At 37.5% G+C, this 20,330-nt stretch overlaps 1 protein-coding gene across 19 annotated transcripts in view; it reads left to right on the top strand.

Annotated features, from left to right (window-relative positions):
• ADGRL3 (adhesion G protein-coupled receptor L3) overlaps positions 1–20,330 on the top strand; it is a 787,514-nt gene that overhangs the window by 671,339 nt on the left and 95,845 nt on the right. For 18 of the 19 annotated variants that reach the window (XM_059670118.1, XM_059670097.1, XM_059670081.1 and 15 more), the window contains 3 exons: positions 900–1,108; positions 1,794–1,970; positions 18,226–18,435. In XM_059670118.1, coding sequence (XP_059526101.1) covers positions 900–1,108; positions 1,794–1,970; positions 18,226–18,435 — 596 coding nt within the window. The remainder of the gene's footprint in view (positions 1–899; positions 1,109–1,793; positions 1,971–18,225; positions 18,436–20,330) is intronic. The other variant, XM_059670107.1, reaches the window with a different exon arrangement.

The following is a 20,330-nucleotide window of genomic DNA, read 5'->3' as shown; positions in this document are numbered from 1 at the left end:
TTATACATGTTTGTTTGTTTGTTTTATGAATTTATGTTTTCACTTATCTAGGAAGGGTAGATATGTATTTATAAAAAATCCTGCCAAATGTTTGTCTAAATAGTTGAATGACTTTATACTTCTTCCAGCCGTGTGCAGCACACAAGAGTTCCAGTTGTTCCCCATCCTTGTCCGCATTAGTGTGGGCAGTCTTTTTTCATTTTAGAGATGCTAGTAGGTATGAAAGGGTATCTTGATGTGGTTTTAGTTACTTTCCTCATTAATAATGATATTGATAATTTTTCATGTTGCTTAGCCTATCATATATTATTTTTTCTAAAGTTTCTGTTTACATTTTGCCATTTTAGTGTGGCATTTATTCTTTTGCTGTTTATTAGCAGACATGCTTTATGTATTCATGAGTCATACTTTTTTTTCTAGTCTGTGGCTTGCCTATTCATTTTCTTAATGCTATATTTTGATAGACATAAAATTTCAATTTTGACAAAAATCTATTTACCATTTTCCCCTTATGATTAGTGTTTTTGGGTTCCTAACCAAGTCATGTCTGCATTCCTCAAGATTACAAAGATATTCTATATTTTGTTCTGAAAATTTTATGTTCTACTTTTTATGTGTATGTATGTGATCCATCTTGAATTAAGCTTTGAGTATGGAATGAGATAAGGATTGAGGTTCATTTCTTTTAATACTTATATGCAGTGCTTTCAGCATCTTTTGATTTTCCTCTCCCAATGAATGACTTGGCACTTTGGTTAAAATGAATTCTTAAGTTGTTGTGAGTATATGTTATACAGATTTGATTACAATCTAATTAGAACTATCTAATTTAAGTAGAACATACAGAAAGTAATCAGAGTTTCTCCTCAATTTATAATTCACATTTGCATTTATTTTAGGAGAGATCAGAGTGGCCTTTGTTTTATATAACAACTTGGGTCCTTATTTGTCCACGGAGAATGCCAGCATGAAGTTGGGAACAGAAGCTATGTCCACCAATCATTCGGTTATTGTCAATTCGCCCGTCATTACAGCAGCAATAAACAAAGAATTCAGTAATAAGGTTTATTTGGCTGATCCTGTCGTATTCACTGTTAAACATATTAAGGTAAGAAAATGGCTTCTTAAGTTTAGTTGTCCACAAATACAGAACACAAAGTGTATTAATTTTTTAAAATTTTATTATTATTTGATATGTAGCAATTCAAAGCCTATTATATGGCAATGGTAATTTTTTCTGAAATAAGAAAGGAGAATATTTCTTGAATGTGTAGATTGCTTATGATAAAATATTCATAGATAGATATATAAATGCTTCTCCATATTACAAAGAGCTAGCAATATATTCAGTTGAACTGGACATGGTTTCACATAGGATATTATAAGTAATTATATCTTTGTGTGTAGATATAATTTTGTTATACTAAGATTGCATTGTAAATTTAACAAAGATTTCTAAAAACCATCTGCCTTTTGGAAGTTGATTAGAGCAGTTATTTTTACTCTGCAATGTACTTTACTTTGAAATGAATTGATGTGATTCTGAAATACTGGTATTAGCATTCCTTAAATATTAATATTTGGAAAAGTAAACTCACCCCTAGTCAGGGGGAATAGATACCAGCAAATTTGCTTAGACTTGATGAGTTCCGCTTCATAGGAAAACACTGGCAGACGTCGCCACAAGAATTGTAATAGAGTATGAAGTTGTGTTGATGTAAAGAAAATGTCTACCTAATTTATGTGATCATAAAGTAGTTATTGGCTTTATTGATTTTATTTTTACCCTGTAGCAGTCCGAGGAAAATTTCAACCCCAACTGTTCATTTTGGAGCTATTCCAAGCGCACCATGACGGGTTATTGGTCAACTCAAGGCTGCCGGCTCCTGACAACAAATAAGACACATACGACATGCTCTTGTAACCACCTAACCAATTTTGCAGTACTGATGGCACATGTGGAAGTTAAGGTAAGAGACATACCATAAAATAAAAATGCTTACAATCAGGACACTAACTGTAAAATGTCTTAACTCTACGGATCAGTCTCACTGCTCACTTTAGAGTTTTTCCACTTCCATAATGTTTCTATTCAGGAACTCTCTGGTGTTCAATCCGTATCCTCCCAGATGATTCGAATAACTTCTCCTTCTCCTCCTCCTCCTCCTCCTCCTCCTCCTCCTCCCCCCACTCCTCCTCCTCCTCCCTTCCTCCTCTTCTTCCTCCTCCTCCTCCTTCTTCTTCTTCTTTTTTTTCCCATTAATGTAGTTCCTAAAATCAAAAATCAAAGTTTGCTTATAAAATTTCCCTTAGTCTCCCCTGCTTTTATATTGTATGAATAAATGTCAGACCTCATGAACAGGGCAAGAGAGGACCCCAGGACCAAAAGCCAGTGTGGTGAGATTAGAAACTGGGATCCGATATGGTAAAGGCTAAGGAGCTATGTGTGGGTTTAAATTCTATTAGAATGACTCTTGGGAAGCAGCCATTAAGCTCAATGCACAGTAATGCAAAGAGCTTAGCGATTCTAACACATGTGATGGGTTCTGTCCATTCAAGAAGACACCAACCTAAAGAAAATCCATGTGATTGGTAGTTTCCAAAGTTGGGAACATCACTAACTTGCCTGCATTGATCTATTCCCAGCACAGCTCTGGCTGTCATGGTGGGTGTGAAGAGGATTTAGATTTCAGGTATACATAGGACATAAAAATACGAAGTGCTGATTAATGTGGTTACAGAGATTTATAGATGAGTTGCTAACAAGAAATTATATACTTGTGAATTCTCTTCTCATCTCCCTGGTGTCAGTAAATATAGAGGAAGCATTGCTGTCTACCATATTTTAAAAAGGGAAAACTAGCAAAGGTTTATCTACCTGTTGTCATTGATCCAAATAGTTTCATCCAAAATTTTCTTTGACACTGTTGAATTTAAAGATGGTACAAGTATCCCAGAGGGAGACCAAATGCAAGCCCAGTTACACCTTAAGAGTAAATTGCCTTAGCTGTGTCAGCACAGTTCAAATTTTGGTCTTTAAACTACTGCAAGCACATTTTCTCAGGGCATCACAAATTGATCTAGCTTAGCAATTTGGCTGCACTACCAAATGTTAGATTTAAACGTGGAATGTGTTAGTATGGCTCTGGGATTCTGTTTCTCAGCTTAGGGAATAAATTGAAACTCAGAAAAAAATGGATAACATTTGAAACAACAACAAAATATCATTTTGTTCAGTTCATTGCATGACAACATCTACCCAATCATCTATTATACAAGAATCCCTACTGTGACCGTTATTGTGTCAACAAGAGATATAATAAATGGAAATCAATATTTTCCTTTAGCAGTCAGTCACACAGTATGTATGTCCTGGATTTCTTTTATCACATACTCTAAGTCAGTCCCATTTTGATTTCACAACTTGATTTTGACATTTGAAAAGCAGAATGCAAGCAGACCGGTTATACGCAGAAGTCCAAAAGTTACACACTTGCCAAACCTTCGTTAGACTAATGTCTAAAGCAAACCACTAATTTACTCCTCAGAGTGACAAATACAGTAGCCAAATTGAACAGTTATTTATGTTGGCAGTTTCACTCTCTAATTCTGCAAGTTGATCTGTAACAGAAACAAAATCATATTGGAGAATTTGGTTGACAATCTTGGAAAAGGAGCAAGAAGAGTTAGCTGAGTAATCTTGATAGTTATTGTTATTAAACTGTGGTTCCCCAGTCACAGGTCTTCACTCCAGGGCTCTGCCTGTGTATTGATTTGTCCTTATCTGTTATCTATGTGACCTCTACTGTTCATTCAGTACTTCCCTCATTTTTTAAATACCCGAGTAAAGGTATGGACAAGTTGCCTATTACACAGTAGGTTCTCAATAAACATAAATCCTCCCCCGACCCCTACCCCGTCTCCCAGAGAGATATTTCTAGATTCCACATTACAGGGAAGCTTCTGGCACTTAAGGAACTCATGCAGAGAAGTGAAGCTGCAGTCTCAACTGTGATAAATATTATAATTGAGGTCAACACTGTGGTGTGGGGACACAGAGGAGGATCAGCTATCTAAGGCAGGCCTGCTCAGAGACAGCTCTTCAAAAAAGTACGCTGCTCCAAAGGATGAGTCGGATGCATTTAGTGAAGCAACTTATGGACAATTTGCATTTACCGTATTCTTGCCACATTTTCTTCCCTTTGCCTTGAGTACACCATTCTCTCCTGTTTCTTACCTTCTTCAGCAACTGGTCTTTCTTAGCTTCCTTTGCTATTCCTTTTCATCTCCATGACCTCTCATAGTTGCTCTGGTCTGAGGTGTAATTCTACATGTAGTCTAGTCATCTGGCTCTAAACATCATCTCATGATTCCCAGATTTCTATCTCCATTTCTTAACCCCAGACTCATAGATTCAATTGCTGACTTGATATGTCCACCTAGACTTCTAGTAAGGCTCACAATTCTAGAACTACACTTTCGGTGTTCTCTCATCTGATTCCTTTCCTTCTTAGTGATGTCCTTCCAGGTGCCTTCACCCCAAACCAAATATTTTATTTTTCCCCCCCACTCATACTCACACCCAGTCCTAGGAGTGTTCCTGCGAGATCCAGCATCTGACCACTTCTCAGTATTTTCATCACTACCACCTAGATTTAAGCCACTATCCCTTCTCTATTTTTCAGTTCAGCCCCTTAGTTGTCCTCCTTTTTTTCCTCCTTGTCCCCTTAAGTTTATTCTCAGCATAATGACCAGAAGGATACTCTTAAAATGTGAGTCAGACTGTGTCACTCCTCTGATTCATTCTCAAAAGCAATTTTATCACCCTTTAAAAATGCAAACCAGGTAGTTCGTATTTTTGATCCAATCTGAAGGACTTCTTATCTCAATAAAAGCAGAATCCAAAACCCAGCTGCATTATCATGTCTTGACTTCCTTTCCTATGTTCCTCCCTTTGCTCACTTGGCTTCAGCCACACCAGCCTCATCATCATGCCATAAACATATCAGGGTATTGTAGTGAGAACTGAAAGTCTCCCTCCTCCTACCCCACCACACAGAGTCACAGGGCCAGCTTTCTCATCTCCTTCAAGTCTTTGCTCCAGTATCACTTTCTCAAAGACGCTTTCCCTTTCCATCCTTTATAAAATTTCTGATTACAACACGTCACACACCAGGCCCCAGGGATTCAGCAAGTTTATAGTTTATCAAGGCAGGAAAGTGTTTAGACTGATTTTTGAATGAGGTACTGAGAGAGAGATTATAGCGAGGTCAGTTTAGGGATAAAAGAAGGAAGGGGATGCTTCTACTCCAAGGTGGCAACGCAGCTGGTTAATAACTTCTTAGCTCTCTCTACTTCTGTTGTCTAAGGAAACACCTAATTGTCTTCTTTTTTAGACAGAAAAATAATCATTACAGATATTTAGGTAATGTGATTTTATACTAAACTGAAATAGTATTTATGGTATTTAAAAACCTTTTCAAAGGGTCCCGGGTTCGATTCCAGTCAAGGACACGTACCTCGGTTGCAGGCTTCTCCCCTGGTCAGGGTGCGTGCAGGAGGCAATCAATCAATGTGTTTCTTTCACATCAATATTTCTGTCTTTCCCTCTCTCTTCCACTCTCTCTAGAAATCAATGGAAAAATATCCTCGAGTGAAAATAAAAAACACCTTTCCATTATTGGGCATCATCTACAGGTTTATTTGTCTGTTGTTCAGCAAATTGTTAAATATACCTACCATGGCATCAGAAGGTCCCTTATGGGAATTACTAAGTTTGATAACTTGGTTAAAGTTACATTATATAGGAACACTGAAATTTTTGTATTTAAGAAGCACCTGTGGAAACATATCTGAAAACTTTGTTTTAGTAATCTCAATTTAAAAACATAAAAAGCACTGTGCTTCATCATCTATCCTTTATTTGTTCCTTAAGTAGTTGAGTACCATCTTTGTGACAGGCAAAGCTCAAGTACATAATTAGTAATATAGATAAGTAATCAGCAAAATCAGTATCTTGTGAGAAATGTCTTATTGTTGTAGCAGAGGAAAATGTGGAAACACGTGGGAAATAGCCTTGACCTTGAGTGTCAGGGAAGGTTCTCTAGATGAATTGATAGCACTGCTTAAGCAAATGAGAGTGACCGGGTTGAAGTACATGAAATAAGGCTGGATTTTTATGTTTTCATCATATATTTTTCAGCATATTTTATATTTTATTTTAAAAAAAAGAGGTAATCCAGTTTATGGAGATTCTAAAAAATGGAGATTAGATGAGGATTTCAACCCTCAGAAGGGCCCAGCATGTCCAGTAATAATAGGAATGAATATTTTTTTTTAAATCCTCACCTGAGGATGTTTTTATTGATTTTTAGAGAGAGAGGAACAGAAAGAGAGAGAAATTGATATGAGGGAGAATCTATCAAGCCACCCGGTCAGGACTGAATATAATTTTTTTAATGTCTACTTATGCCGGGGTCCAACCCCAGCAGGTCCAGGGGTCCCCAAAGGCGTGGACCGAGTCGGCGAAGAAGGAATGACACGGAGACAGTATTCAGTTGATCAGCAGCCTAACCAGGATCTCTAGCCAGGATCTCCAGCCAAGTTCTGGTCTGGATCTCCAGCGAAGTTCTGGTTCGGATCTCCAGCCAGGTTCTGTGTCCATGTTCTCTTGCTAGGTTCTCCAGCCAGGTTCCGTAGCCATGTTCCCTCGCTAGGTTCTCCAGCCAGGTTCTGTCCCGGTTCTCCAGCCAGGTTCAGTCACCAGGTTCTAGTCAGGTTCTCTTGCCAATTTCTGTAGTCAGGTTCAGTCCAGGATCTTTTGCCATGTTCTCTCGCTAGGTTCTGTCTCTAGGTTCTGAGGCCAGTTTCTGTCCAGGATCTTTTGCCATGTTCTCTCCAGCGAAGTTCTTCTATCTCTAGAGGATGTTCTGTGTAGGCTCTGTGCCTAGGTTCTGTCTCTCTTGGCTCTGCCTTCTAAGTTCTGTGTGTAGGTTCTGCCTTCTAAGTTCTGTGTTCTAAGTTCTGTCTCTTGCTGTCTTGTTACATCTGTATTTATACCAGTTGATTCAATCCTATCAATCTCTATTCCAAAGGTTAGGGCGTTTCTTATCTCCATTCCAGGGAGTAAAGATCATGTAGCTTAAGCATGATTGTTCGTAGTTAAAGTGACTAATTACCTGCCTGGCACTTAGTTAAGAGGTTTTATTCCCTCCCTAACTTCAGGGGAAAATCCCTACCTGGGGAAACAACCTTTCTCAGAGACCTTGGTTAAAACACATAGTGCCAAGAAGGTGAGCAAACATATTAAGAACAGTATGCCATGTATGCCAGGTCCCTTGAAACAGCAAGCATGGACCGGCTCCCGGCATACTTACACTATTGCATTTAATTCACATCACAGTAGATATTGTCATCATGATTTATTTTCCCAGTTTATAATCTGAATGGTAGTCAGACTAAGAATAACAAATCAGAAAAAAAAAAAAGAATAACAAATCAGGATATTGAGGATTAAGATTCCTCTTATTCTTAGGCAAATTATCTGAACTCCTTCTTCCCATTAATTGGCGAGATGACACTATTAAATTTTTTCTAACATTATCTCCGGATTATTTTAGGAATTGAATAACAAAATTATATTAAGAATTGTAGACTTTTTAAAAAATATGATTTTTTAAATTCACATATTTGCTTCCTCAAAGCCCTTGAGCTCCTGATCCTAGTAGGGCTTGAGGAGGAGAAGTTAACTGTCAAGGTCAAAATATTTAATTGAGTTTTTACTAGTAAATAATCATTTATCAACCTCTATCAAGGTAAGAGTTTTCTGAAAGAGAGAAGTTTAGGCTAGTGTTTTGCCTCATTTTTCAAAGCAAGACTTTTTACTTACAATGAAATTGTCAAATAATGGATTTACGGCAAAATCTATATATATAAAGAGCCAGGGTCGTAACATCCACAAGGACTGAAGGCTTGACCTAACACCGGAAGTCAGTGCTGGGTTGCCGTGGTAACCCAGCACTGACTGCTGAGGGTGCTGTGGATCAGGCCCAGAGAGAGACCCAAAGAGAGAGGCAGGGTCTGATCCGCAGCCTCTGTGGAAGATGTTGATCAGCCGTTGCCTCTCTTTTTCTCCGGGCTTCACAAGCAGCTGGGTCTCTGTTTCTCTTTGGGCCTCCATGGGGGTTGCTGATCAGCCCCGCCTCTTTGATCAGGCCCAGAGATAGGCCTGGAGATGCTGAATGGCATAGAAACCGACCAATCAGAACCAAATCTGAGTGAAGTGTGAGGAGCCAATGGCTTCCTAGGAGGCAGAGCTTTTGACACTGACTGGCATAGGGATGGGGTCTAAACCGGCAGTAGGACATCCCCCAAGGGGTTCCCGATTGAAAAGGGTGCAGGCTGGGCTGAGGGAATCCCCCTCTCCCGTGTGTGAATTTCATGCACCAGGTCACTAGTATTATCATAAGGACATATAACTTCGCAACTCTACAAAATGTTGGTTACATAGATATTGTGAATTCCCACAATGTCAGCACCACCAAATTTGATTTTAAGTACAATCATCAGTCAATATGAAGTAATCTTTTTCATTAGTCGGGTTGCTTCTTAATTAGTGACATGATTTAACTAACAACTAAAATATTTTTTTCATTATTTTAACTATAATGGCTCTACTCATCCAGTTTACCCAGGCTTAAGAAAATATAATCAACCAATCAATCAAATGAAACCTTTCCATTCTAATGTTCTAAAAATACTTTCAAATGCTTATACTGTTTTTAGTAAGCACTAAATTGTTACTAAGTTGATGTGTTTACTAACTTTATTTGTTCCAGGTCACAAAATTTTGCCTTTTATTTTTAAACATGGATAGTATTCAGTGATTTTTTTCCCCCTAGCCTGTCTCATTCCAGTGTGTCTAGTAAATAAAGTGATAAAATTGGAAAACTACTGAACTCTAGAGGAATTAGGCTAGATTTCCCAAAAGTTATTTATATAACATTCTAAGCAGATAATAAGTTCAACCTATATAAATAATATTTTTAAAACATTTGAACAAAAATATGGCTGAACTAAACCACTTTTCTTATGTTGTTATAAACAATTCAGGGGACTGCCCATTTACTTTGTGTATCCTTACAGTGTAAGCATTGTTATTTAAAGACCTTCTGTGGTTGGTTACTTGATAATTTAAAAGTCCAATTCATGGAACTGTGGAAATTTTAAGGTGTTAGTTTTGTAAAATTTAATCTTGGCTCCTACCTATTGTTTTTAAGCCTGTGAGATAAAGTTCCCATGGTTTTTATCTGGAAAATTCCCACTCTGTTTAAAATGTAATAAGTTTATTCAAGAGAATGGAAAAATGAAAACCAAGCAACTATTCCCATTCCTAGGCCCCATTCCTTTTTCTTTTGCCTGAAATTGCTTTAGCGAGGAAAATGGAATGAAAATGGAATATGGAGTAAAAATGGGATGAGTGTGTGTACATGATTGTATACATGTGTGTATATATTTATATCTACATTATATTTTATTCAGTACCTCACACATATTAAGCATCAGATGAATATTATTAAAATCAATCTACCAAACTGGTATCAGGAGACATTACCCATTTTGTCTGAGAACCATCAAGTTTTCTGAATGATCCCTAGTAAACTTTGTTTTAATAAAACCACTGGGTCTAATTTCTGTATTCAAAAGGATAGTGAAGAAAATTTTTACCCATGAAAGCCTAGCTCTGTCCAATTCTAAGCAACTTAGTATAATTGGGTCACAGCAGGTAATATAGAAGAGGATCTATGGTCCTCTTCACCATTAGTGAAGTTATTTAGAGCATGGAGTATTTGGCCTCCAGTTGGGGTGATCAACTTTTTACAGAGCCAACTGGGAAATAGCACTAACAGATCAAAAGTATATTTAATATGCATAAAGTTATTACTACTTAATCGTGACAATTCATAGTATCAGGCTTATAGGAATGAGTTTCCAGCTCTCCAAAAATAGCCATCCACTTTGTATCTATAGGCTTGCTCTGGTAAACCAGCTGTTTGTCAATTAGTTCTTTTGCATTTAGGAATCATCATATAGTCTGTCAATATCCAAAATGTTCATCATTTTTAAATACTTCCAAGTATATTGGATGTCAACATAAAGTAAAATACTGTCAGGGAAAATGGTTTTAAAAGCACTGAAGTAATTTTGCATTATGAAGTCTATATTAAATTTCAAATAAATTACAGTTTTAATAAAGAAATGAGAAAGTCTTATTTAACTTGACTGTTTTTTTTTTTTCTGGTGCTATATTCTAGAAACAGTCTTAAATCCCAAAAATAAGTCATGCTTTTCTGTTTATGAGTTTTTGTCCTGAACCTACACAGAACTTCATGCATCTCAAGTAGAATCAATTCACATTTTTCCAGGTTCCTTATAGTCTATTCAGAGCTCATCACACGGTTTTAGAGAAACAAAATATAAATTTATTCTACTGTAATCTGTTTCTTCATTTTCACCTGTCATATATTTTAAGATTAGAGAAATAAATTCTTCTCGTCTCATACTTTGAAACTATGATTTTATAGAAGGCCAATATTTTAACATTTTTCTATGGCTAGACAATGATAGCAATTTTGGAGGCGCATGTCTCAGGAGACTGTCTTCTTCCATTTCTAGAAAGTTAGGAAGCCTGTTAAATACTTCTTCACATTTTGTAGAAACTGAAAAGTAATCCCAAAATTTCATTATTAAACCTCATTATCACAAGTAAGCAAATCACACCCATTTTTAGGAGCCTTGTCTATAAGATAAAAGGACACTGCGTAGGTATGAACTGTTCATTTTCTTATGTAAAGGGATTATAGGCCCAATGGAACTTTCCAAAATTTACATTTGCATTATCTGTTAAGTATGCAGATAGATGGGCAAAATCTACTTTATAGCTGACCAAGGTATTAACAACATTTTGCTTTGAAATTCTATTTTTCACATTAAAGTACATAAGAGCTAAGGAAAACATTATTTCGTTGCTATGATTCAACATATCACTTGATATACTTTAGAAAGCATGATCTTTCATAAGATCTGAGAGAAATCAGCTCACATTATAAAGAGCCAAAATATTGGTTATCAAATCTTCCCCTTTTGTTTACCCACAGGGCATTTTAGATGCATCCTCTGGATCAGAAAAAAGTAACTTTACTCAGATACATAGAAAAATTAAGGGAGCAAGACAATAGTGCATGTTTATTCTTGTGGTCTACTCAAGGTTTTCCCACACCATTAATTTCAACTAAGCATTGGTGGGGTTTTTTTTTTTGGGGGGGGGGAGATTAAACACACACACACACACACACACACACACACACACACGAACAACAACAACAAAAAGAAAACTTTTGATTTCACAAAAACTTGCCTGTCTCATCCTAGACTTGTGAGATTCAGCCTCTGTGTGCACAATCACACAACCTTCTCTGTCATGCCAGGTCCTGAAGTCATTCCTGCATGTTGTGCAGTATGCTCTGTTTTGGCTATCTCGCTAACCCAGTTTTATATGTCCTTCCATGAATCTTTAAAATAAAATATGTTTCAACTTCTTTTTCAGTATTATCATGTTATTGTATTATAGTCACTCTCAGTTATATCGAGCTATTAGAAAAGATGATTACAATATCACAGTGTTAGAAATTAAAGCAGTACAGTCTTGATACAAAACCCAACAGTTAATCCAAATTCCAAAATCCAAAATGGCAATGACACAGGAGTTCGACACCACTCCAGCCGCCCTGGGCCTCTGGCCAGCATGGGCAGGTGGAAAGTGGCTCTAGCGCCTGAACGAAGACAGAAAGGTGGCTCCGGGCTGGAGGGAAGGCAGAAAGGAGGCTCCGGCCAGAGCGAAGGTGGTGCCGGCAGCCAGGGGAAGAAAGAAGGTCCATTCTTGCATGAATCTTCATGCATCGGACCTCTAGTAGTATCATATAATAGTGTTTTATAGGATTAAGTGAGTACCCTAATAAAATAAATCAGCACTCCTAATAGAATATGACATTTTGAAAATCATCATCCTCATCATCCATCACTGTATTCACCTTAGAAATGCTAAGAATGGAATTTTCTATCTGCATAGTTTCATTTCTTTCCCTCACCCCAGATACTTAAAAGTAAGACTTGAGATGCTCCTATAATCTTTTTCTTACTTACTGCTTGATCAGCTCATTTCCTTTGGAAATTTCTGAGTGATCATTTTTTTGTTTTACCAACTTTAATCTATCTTTTTCTTCCACCTGTATCTGCATTTAATTCTCAGCTGTTGTAAGATAGTAAATTCCCACATTTTCTACTATTTCCTTTTCTGTTTCCTTCATTATGGATATTGCAAGATCTGGTTCACTAAATTTGGTGAGAGTTTAATTTTTAAAAAATTAAAACCAAAAATAAACTGATGAACAAAATAGAACCATAAGCATGAAGCCCTGGAGCAGACTGAGGGACATCAGAATGGAGTGGTGTGGGAGGGCTGGACAGAAGAAGGTAAAGAGATTAGCCAAAGAGCATATATGCATAGTCCATGGTCACAGACAACAGTGTGGTGAAGGCCAGGGGAGGTGGGCAGGGGATGGGAGGAAGTAGGCAAAGAGGGTGGAAAATGGGGGACATCTGTAATAGTGTCAACAATAAAAATAAATTTTAAAAAATTCAAAGCAAGAAAAATCTCAATAACTTAGGTCATGCTATGCTATGCTTCTGATGTCAAGGGGATTTGCTGAATGCCTTTTATTAAATCCAGAGGACAAATATATATTTTTTATGTGATCTTACTTTGCCAGTATTTGTCTCTTAGCAATTAAAGCCTGAATATATTTAGATTGCTTCCCCCCCCCCCCCCCCGTCAATTTGACACAAATTTGAAAATTGTTGCTGAATTATTTGGTTAATTTACTATAAAAATTGTAAGAAATGCAGTCATATTGTTCTTACTGTTACCCAACTTTGACCTTTGTCCTGTTCTGACAAGTAAATCCAAATTTCCTCTGACCATTGAGCCCTTTATTTTTCCAAGCATTTGGAGGGTGAACTGTGTGTCTGATGACATGGTTCCCAAGATACAGACCAATGCTAGGAACTTATTTCACAGAATTCATGTCACATTTTTCAGAAAATAGGCCTTTCCTAACCTTACTGGCTTCAGTGAAATTCACAAATCAAACCAACGAAGTAATGCTTATTTGAAACATTAGTAGCAAAGCAAGTGTTCATAGGTTTGCAAAAAAGGAAAAAACAAACAAACCACACCTCATTTTAGCTATATTACAAATATTTCAGAACAAGTTATGTTTAAGAGGCAAATTAAAATTCATATTACTGTGCTTTAACAAATTTGACTCAACATTAAAATAGTATATTATTATGCCGAAAGTAAAACAGGTTCTTAATCATTACTGGCCCAGAGTTAATAATTATTATAGGGTGATAGTTCTACCAGTGGCTGGAAAGTGCAACTTTCTAAAAGTATTTTAAAAAAAGAATAAACCACCCAGAGGGGTCCAAAATTAATGCATATAGTTTGTGTTCCATGTGGAAACACGCAATTAAAATGAAAACTATTTTCAAATATCATTCTCCATATTGTTTACATACTTGATTTTTGGACAATAAAGTTAGAAACATTCAGATTTCCACAGAAAGTCTTGGTGAACTCTCATTAATTTATTTGTAAATCATGAGGCAAAAACCACATTTTCCTATTCCATGAATTTGGTCTTATTTTCATTAAATGTGCTTAAAGGTGTATTTATCACAGTAGCATGAAACCTCAGTTATTTTATCTCTATGTGTTTGAGGCTTCTCATAGTCAAAGCCATAAGCAGTTTGTTCAAGGTAGCAATTGCAAAATTGGAGTGACAAAGTTAAATTCATGTCTGTAGATGCTGAGATTTACTCTACAGTCCTCTTGCTTTCATAAATAGTTTTACCTTTATTGTCATAATTGTTTGATACCTTGACATTTCAACATATATGAAGATAGTATTGTAACAACTTATTCTTCAGCTCTAATTTTCTTTAACTTTTATTCAAATTTTTAGAGCAAGTGCTTGAAGAGCCAAGTGTCCCCAAAACTGTACAATGGGCAGCATGATGCAACTTTTAGTGCATAATCTAAATCCATTATAGAAGAAAAGGATAGTTAAAGAGATATTCATTTTTTGAGTTGGCACATTATTTATCCACTTTGTGGTGGACATTTTTTTTTTTTTTGGTAGGGGCTGGGGATACATTGGTAATCACAGGCAATAAGACAACTTGTTTTCTTAGAGTAGATTTCTAGTGGAGGGCACAGACAATAAACAAGAAATATCAATAAGTATATATACTTTAGGCATGTGCTAAGGAGAAAAAAATAGTTCTGGAAAACTAACGGAGAGAATCAGAATGGGGAGCAGTTGTTTGCAATTTTCGATAGGATGAACCAGGAAACCCTCTCTGAGAAGGTGACCTTTGAATGAAGGACTGAAGGAAGGTAGCAAGTAAACCATGCAGATATCTTTTGGGAGAACATTCTAGGCCCAGGGCACACCAAGTGCAAAAAACTCTGTGGCTAGAATGTGTTTGATATAATCAAAGAACAGTGCAGACCAACTGGGGTAGGATGAACTGAATAAAGGGGAACATGGGAAATTAGGCATAGGGGTACAGATGTTATAGTATGTTGCAGACCTTTGTAAAGATTGTGGGTTTTATTTTTTTTCAGATGGATGGAGACATGGGTGATTTCAGCAATGAGTCATATTCTTTGACTTACATATTTTTAAAAAAATCTCTCTGTTCTGGTGAACGTAGAAGGGGGACACGAAGTTAATAAAGTAGGGAGATCAATTAAGAGGCTATTTGGTGCAGTTGAGATGATGAGAAGCTGTCAGAATCAGAGCTTCTGATGTGAAAGAGAGGAATCGATGGGACTCCTAAGTTTTTGGCCAGAACACTGTAAAGAATGAAGTTGGTCTTTATTGAAATGGGGAAAAACAGAGGGAAGAGCAGATTTGGAAAGTGGAGAGTGGTGAAACAGGATAAGATTAGGGGCTCAGTTTGGACATATAATCTTCCATACCTTTTGAAACATTTGAGATTAACTGATTGCTAAAGCTATACTGACATAGAGGATTTAGCTCCAAGGCAACTTGGTCTGAGTGGTATTATGGTAATCATTCAAACCCAAATATTTTTAAAGCATTTTTTATGTGTTCAGCCCAGCACTGAGTGGTGAGGTATATTAATAATATCAGTTAGTAAGGTATAAGATTAAAATATCTCAAGGCACGTAATGGATACAGTTTATGTAATGGGGAATTGAGTTGCATAGTGCTCACAAACATGGAACCTTGGAAATAGGAAAACAGTACTTGATCCATGATCACATTGTTAAAACTATACCCACGAGTTTTATTCAAATGGCCATCCTCTTGAAGGGGGTATGGTTTTTTTTCATAGCTTGGCCCCCTGGAAGTTCTATTATGCCAGACTATTATAAAGAAGGCTATGTTAACAGCTCTCATTGGCATTTCATCTCCACTGTTCTTGTCCCTCTGTGTTACTAATAACATTCTAGTTGTGGGTTGCATTCAGAATGCTGCTATCCCAGTGTAGTATACACAAGGTGTTCGTAGTGATGTTTTCTGAGCTAGACAGTCATATCTGAAAGTTGAATTAATCACTAGACTTTTTTGTTTTCTTTGAGTGCTATGTACTTTTTGTACAATGTTTTGGCATCTGGCATTCTTTTATTGATAACTTCATGGGGGTTTTGAAGGACCTATGAAGACACCGAGTAAAGTAAATACGTTTCTAATAATGCAGCTACCCAGAGAAAAGAGGAGTTTTGGGTTCCTTTTTTTGTTTTTTCTTCATTCTTTTTTTCCCGCCTTTAAGTATTTTTGGTCTTTAGGACACATTTGAGAATGTATTATATCTGCCATTTTCCCCATTACGGAAGACTGCTGTGCTGAAGGTTGGTGCTTGATACTCAGTCACAGCATCTTTCCTTTGAGTCAAAGTAGAGAGCAAATAGGCCTCTGTTCAGGGAACCAGGTAGCATGGACCACTCTCAACTCTCAAACAGTAAAAGTAATTTAAGCGATCAGAGACCCAACACTACTTTAGTGGTATCCCCTGGAGAACAATTCAGCTAAAGCAGAATGTCGTGTGGTTTTCTTTCATGATTTGAGCTCCTTCCCAGAAATGTATCTAGAGTTATGCAGGAATATTTCAAAACTGTTTCATTGACAGTGTTCTAGCAGAGGTTTTTTTTTTTGTTTTTTTTAAATCAAATAACAACTGTGAAGTCATATCTGGCAATATGAGAAGTGCTATGATTCAGGTTACAGCACAGTACGTTGGTTGTAAAAAGAATTTTCACATTCAGAATAACCTTATATGAAGTTTGTATAAAACATAAAAGTGTGAAGTTTGAATAAAAACAAGTAAAAATGAAAAACCTGGATATTTATCTTTATTTAGAGGAAAAATGACATTGTGGAAGACAACAAAATGAAGCAATTCCCATTCTAAATCAAAATCTATTTTTTGTGATTACACAGTTTAAAAAGGTGTCAATGAGAAACACATCTTTTTGCTTTCTACTAAAATAGGTATCTCCCATGCATGTGTTCTAATTTTAGTATTAAGGCATATATCCATAAAAATAAATGACATTGATTTATGTATTTTGATATTTTACATAGATAGTATCATGCTGCACAGATCATTTTACATTTAAAAATATGTAATATTAGATTTTTGAGAAGTATACATGTGTGTGACTATATATATATCCAGAACACTGATTTCCTACTACTCTTTAGACCAGCGGTTCTCAACCTGTGGGTCGCGACCCCTTTGGGGGTCGAACGACCTTTTCACATGGGTCGCCTAAGACCATCGGAAAGCACATATATAATTACATATTGTTTTGTGATTAATCACTATGCTTAATTATGTTCAATTTGTAACAATGAAATTGGGGGTCACCACAACATGAGGAACTGTATTAAAGGGTCACGGCATTAGGAAGGTTGAGAACCACTGCTTTAGACTGTCATTCTATAAATCAACTATTATTTGTTAATTCATTGCCCTGATGATGAAAGTTAGGTCTTTTAAGGTTTTTCAATAAACCTAAAAAGAAAAGAGGAATTGACAGTCATAGATCATTTCTCACCTATGCTCCACCATCTCGGTGTACTGATGTGTTGGCCCACTAAAATTCTAAAGCTTCACAGAAGTGGTTTTTACTGGAGGCAATTTACCGTAGGATAGAAATATTACCATAGGGTACAAATAGAGTTTGAACCTTAGAACAAGTACAGAAATGAGATAGTGGATAGACTAAGGATGGAGTTTATAGACTATGTTAATAGAGAAAGAAAATGCAGTTTCATATAGAAGTGTTCATGAGCTTTTACTTTTTCTTAGCACTACTATCTATCTTATGCTGTTATTGGGTATAGTAACTCTGAATATTCCATCTGTATATAATAGGCTCTATTCATGCAAAACCCTTCAAGGATCAAACTTCCTGATCTCCTTAAGCCATTCAATATGGATTTAAATCCAGGAATATCCTCATTCTTTTAGATCTTCCACTAAATAAATGGTACACATATGCTGGTCATTCACCAGAATTAACTGGGGATCTTTATAAAAATGCATACTTTTATAAACTCAATCTTGGAAACTCTGGTCAAGTATTTATAGGACAAAGGTAGGACAGAGGAACTATTTTTTTTTAGTAAAAATCCCCCAATGATTAAAAAAGCATTTCAGTTGAGATACCACTGTGTTAATGTATAGCTTAATTTGAAGTAGAGTATTTCCATAGTAGGAGTTGTCAAAAAATTAGCCTAAAAAGTGATATGGGTTAAAAAAAACAAAAAGCTTTTTTTCCTTTTGAAATCTTTGGCCAGCTTTAAGTTGATGTGTTTCAACTAGTGTTTATATTCTGAAAATGTATGTAGTAAACATTATTGACATCCTTGAGTACCTAACTGATGTATACCTCAGAGAGAATATATAATATTTTACCTATGGACAAGAAAACCCAAACACTTGTCTTATTCATTGTCTAAGCAGAGAACATTTAGTAAATTATTAAAATTATACCTCCGGCCCTTATAACTCTTTGTAATCAGTTATGCATAAATGCAACTTACGGCTTTTCTGTTGTGTTTCCAGCACAGTGATGCGGTCCATGACCTTCTTCTGGATGTGATCACGTGGGTTGGAATTTTGCTGTCCCTTGTTTGTCTCCTGATTTGCATCTTCACATTTTGCTTTTTCCGCGGGCTCCAGAGTGACCGTAACACCATCCATAAGAACCTCTGCATCAGCCTCTTTGTAGCAGAACTGCTCTTCCTGATTGGGATCAACCGAACTGACCAACCAGTAAGCAGCTTCCATTGACATGAGTAAAGAATGTTTCACTTCCAGCTGTCCAAGACTGGAAACACTTGTGTTTGAAAACACCCCCCTTCCAATTATCTCAGATTGATACTAACTTTCAGATCTTACTCACTTTTTTCCCTCTTTTCATACCCCAATGTCATAAAGAAGCAGCGAATGTTATGCATGTATGAATGTACATTTCTTCAGAAATTCTTTTTATAAACTTACCTTTCTCAAGAATTATCTCTCTTTAATAGCCCCCCTCCCCCCCCGCCTTTTTAAAAACTACAGAGCTGAATATTAAGAACGTTAAGTAAAATGTTTTGGGGAATGGAGGGGTATCATTTCTAACAGATATAATTATTATTTTTTGAAGTTTATAATATACTTTTATTTAAAAGCAATGGATATTATATTAAAAATGGCATGCCTAAATACTTTAAGCAATAAAAAAATAAAATAAAATAAAATGGCATGCCTAAATGAGTTTTTCTAATTGACATATTTTGGAAAATAGTTCAAACTGTAGGTAATTTTTAGAATATCTAACTCTTTTTAAAAAAAAAAATATTTTATTGATTTTTTTACAGAGAGGAAGGGAGAGGGATAGAGAGTTAGAAACATCAGTGAGAGAGAAACATTGATCAGCTGCCTCCTGCACACCCACCAGTGGGGATGTGCCCGCAACCAAGGTACATGCCCTTGACTGGAATCGAACCTGGGACTCTTCAGTCCGCAGGCCGAAACTATATCCACTGAGCCAAACCGGTTAGGGCAGAATATCTAACTCTTCCCAAATTTTGTTTGACACTTCATATTTGCTCAAGTTCTACTCACATCTTTAAGTGCAAACTTCATACTTTACTACTACCTACATCTACACTAATAAAAGAGAAACATGGTAAAAGAGAAACATGGTAATTGGCGTACGACCGCTACCCTTCCCATTGGCTAATCAGGGTGGTATGCAAATTAACTGTCAGCCAAGATGGCGGCCAGCAGCCAGGCAGCTGATGCGAACAGGGAAGCTTGCTTGCTTCAGTGACAGAGGACTCCAACGTTCCCCACCTGACTTGCCGGCCTCTCAGCTGCAACTCTAAGCAATATGTTGCAAATATAGAAGATAAACAAAACCCCAGAAACCTGCTTTACTCAGCCGGGCTTCAGCCAGCCGGACCGCAACATTGTATCAAATACAGATGGTAAACAAAGGCCAGAAACCTGTTTTCAGCAGCCTAGGCCTCAGAGCTAAAGCTGGCCCAGAATAAAAAGAAAAAAAGGAGCGGTTGGGAGCTTCAGTCACCCGTCAGCCTGAACACGGCCCTCAGCCCCTCAGCCAGACTGGCCAGGCACCCCAGTGGGGACTCGTGTGACCAGATGCAAACAGCCATCATCCCCTCACCCAGGCTGGCCAGGCACCCAAGTGGGACCCCCACCCTGGTCCAGGACACCCTTCAGGGCAAACCAGCCAGCTCCCACCCATGCACCAGGCCTCTATTCTATATAGTAAAAGGGTAATATGCTTCCTGGCACCAGCACCGGGATCAGCAGAGCCGCGAGGCCTCCCGGCACCGGGATCAGCGTGACAGGGGGCAGCGCCCAAACCCCCTGATCACCCTGCGGCTCTGTGTGTGGCAGGGTGCAGCGCCCTAACCCCCTGATCGGCCCTGCTCTGTGTGTGACAGGGTGCAGCGCCCCAACCCCCTGATTGGCCCTGCTCTGTTCGTGACAGGATACAGAGCCCCAACCCCCTGATGGGCCCTGCTCTGTGCGTGACAGGGGGTGGCGCCGCAACCTCCCCATCGTCCCTGCCTTGAGTGTGACAGGGGACAGTGCCCTAACCCCCCCAATAGGCCCTACCCTGAGCGTGACTGAGGGTGGCATCGCAACCTCCA

Source organism: Myotis daubentonii, chromosome 1, assembly GCF_963259705.1.
Source record: "Myotis daubentonii chromosome 1, mMyoDau2.1, whole genome shotgun sequence".
In the NCBI taxonomy this organism is placed as follows: Eukaryota; Metazoa; Chordata; class Mammalia; order Chiroptera; family Vespertilionidae; genus Myotis; species Myotis daubentonii.
This window is presented reverse-complemented; position numbering and strand designations above follow the sequence as displayed.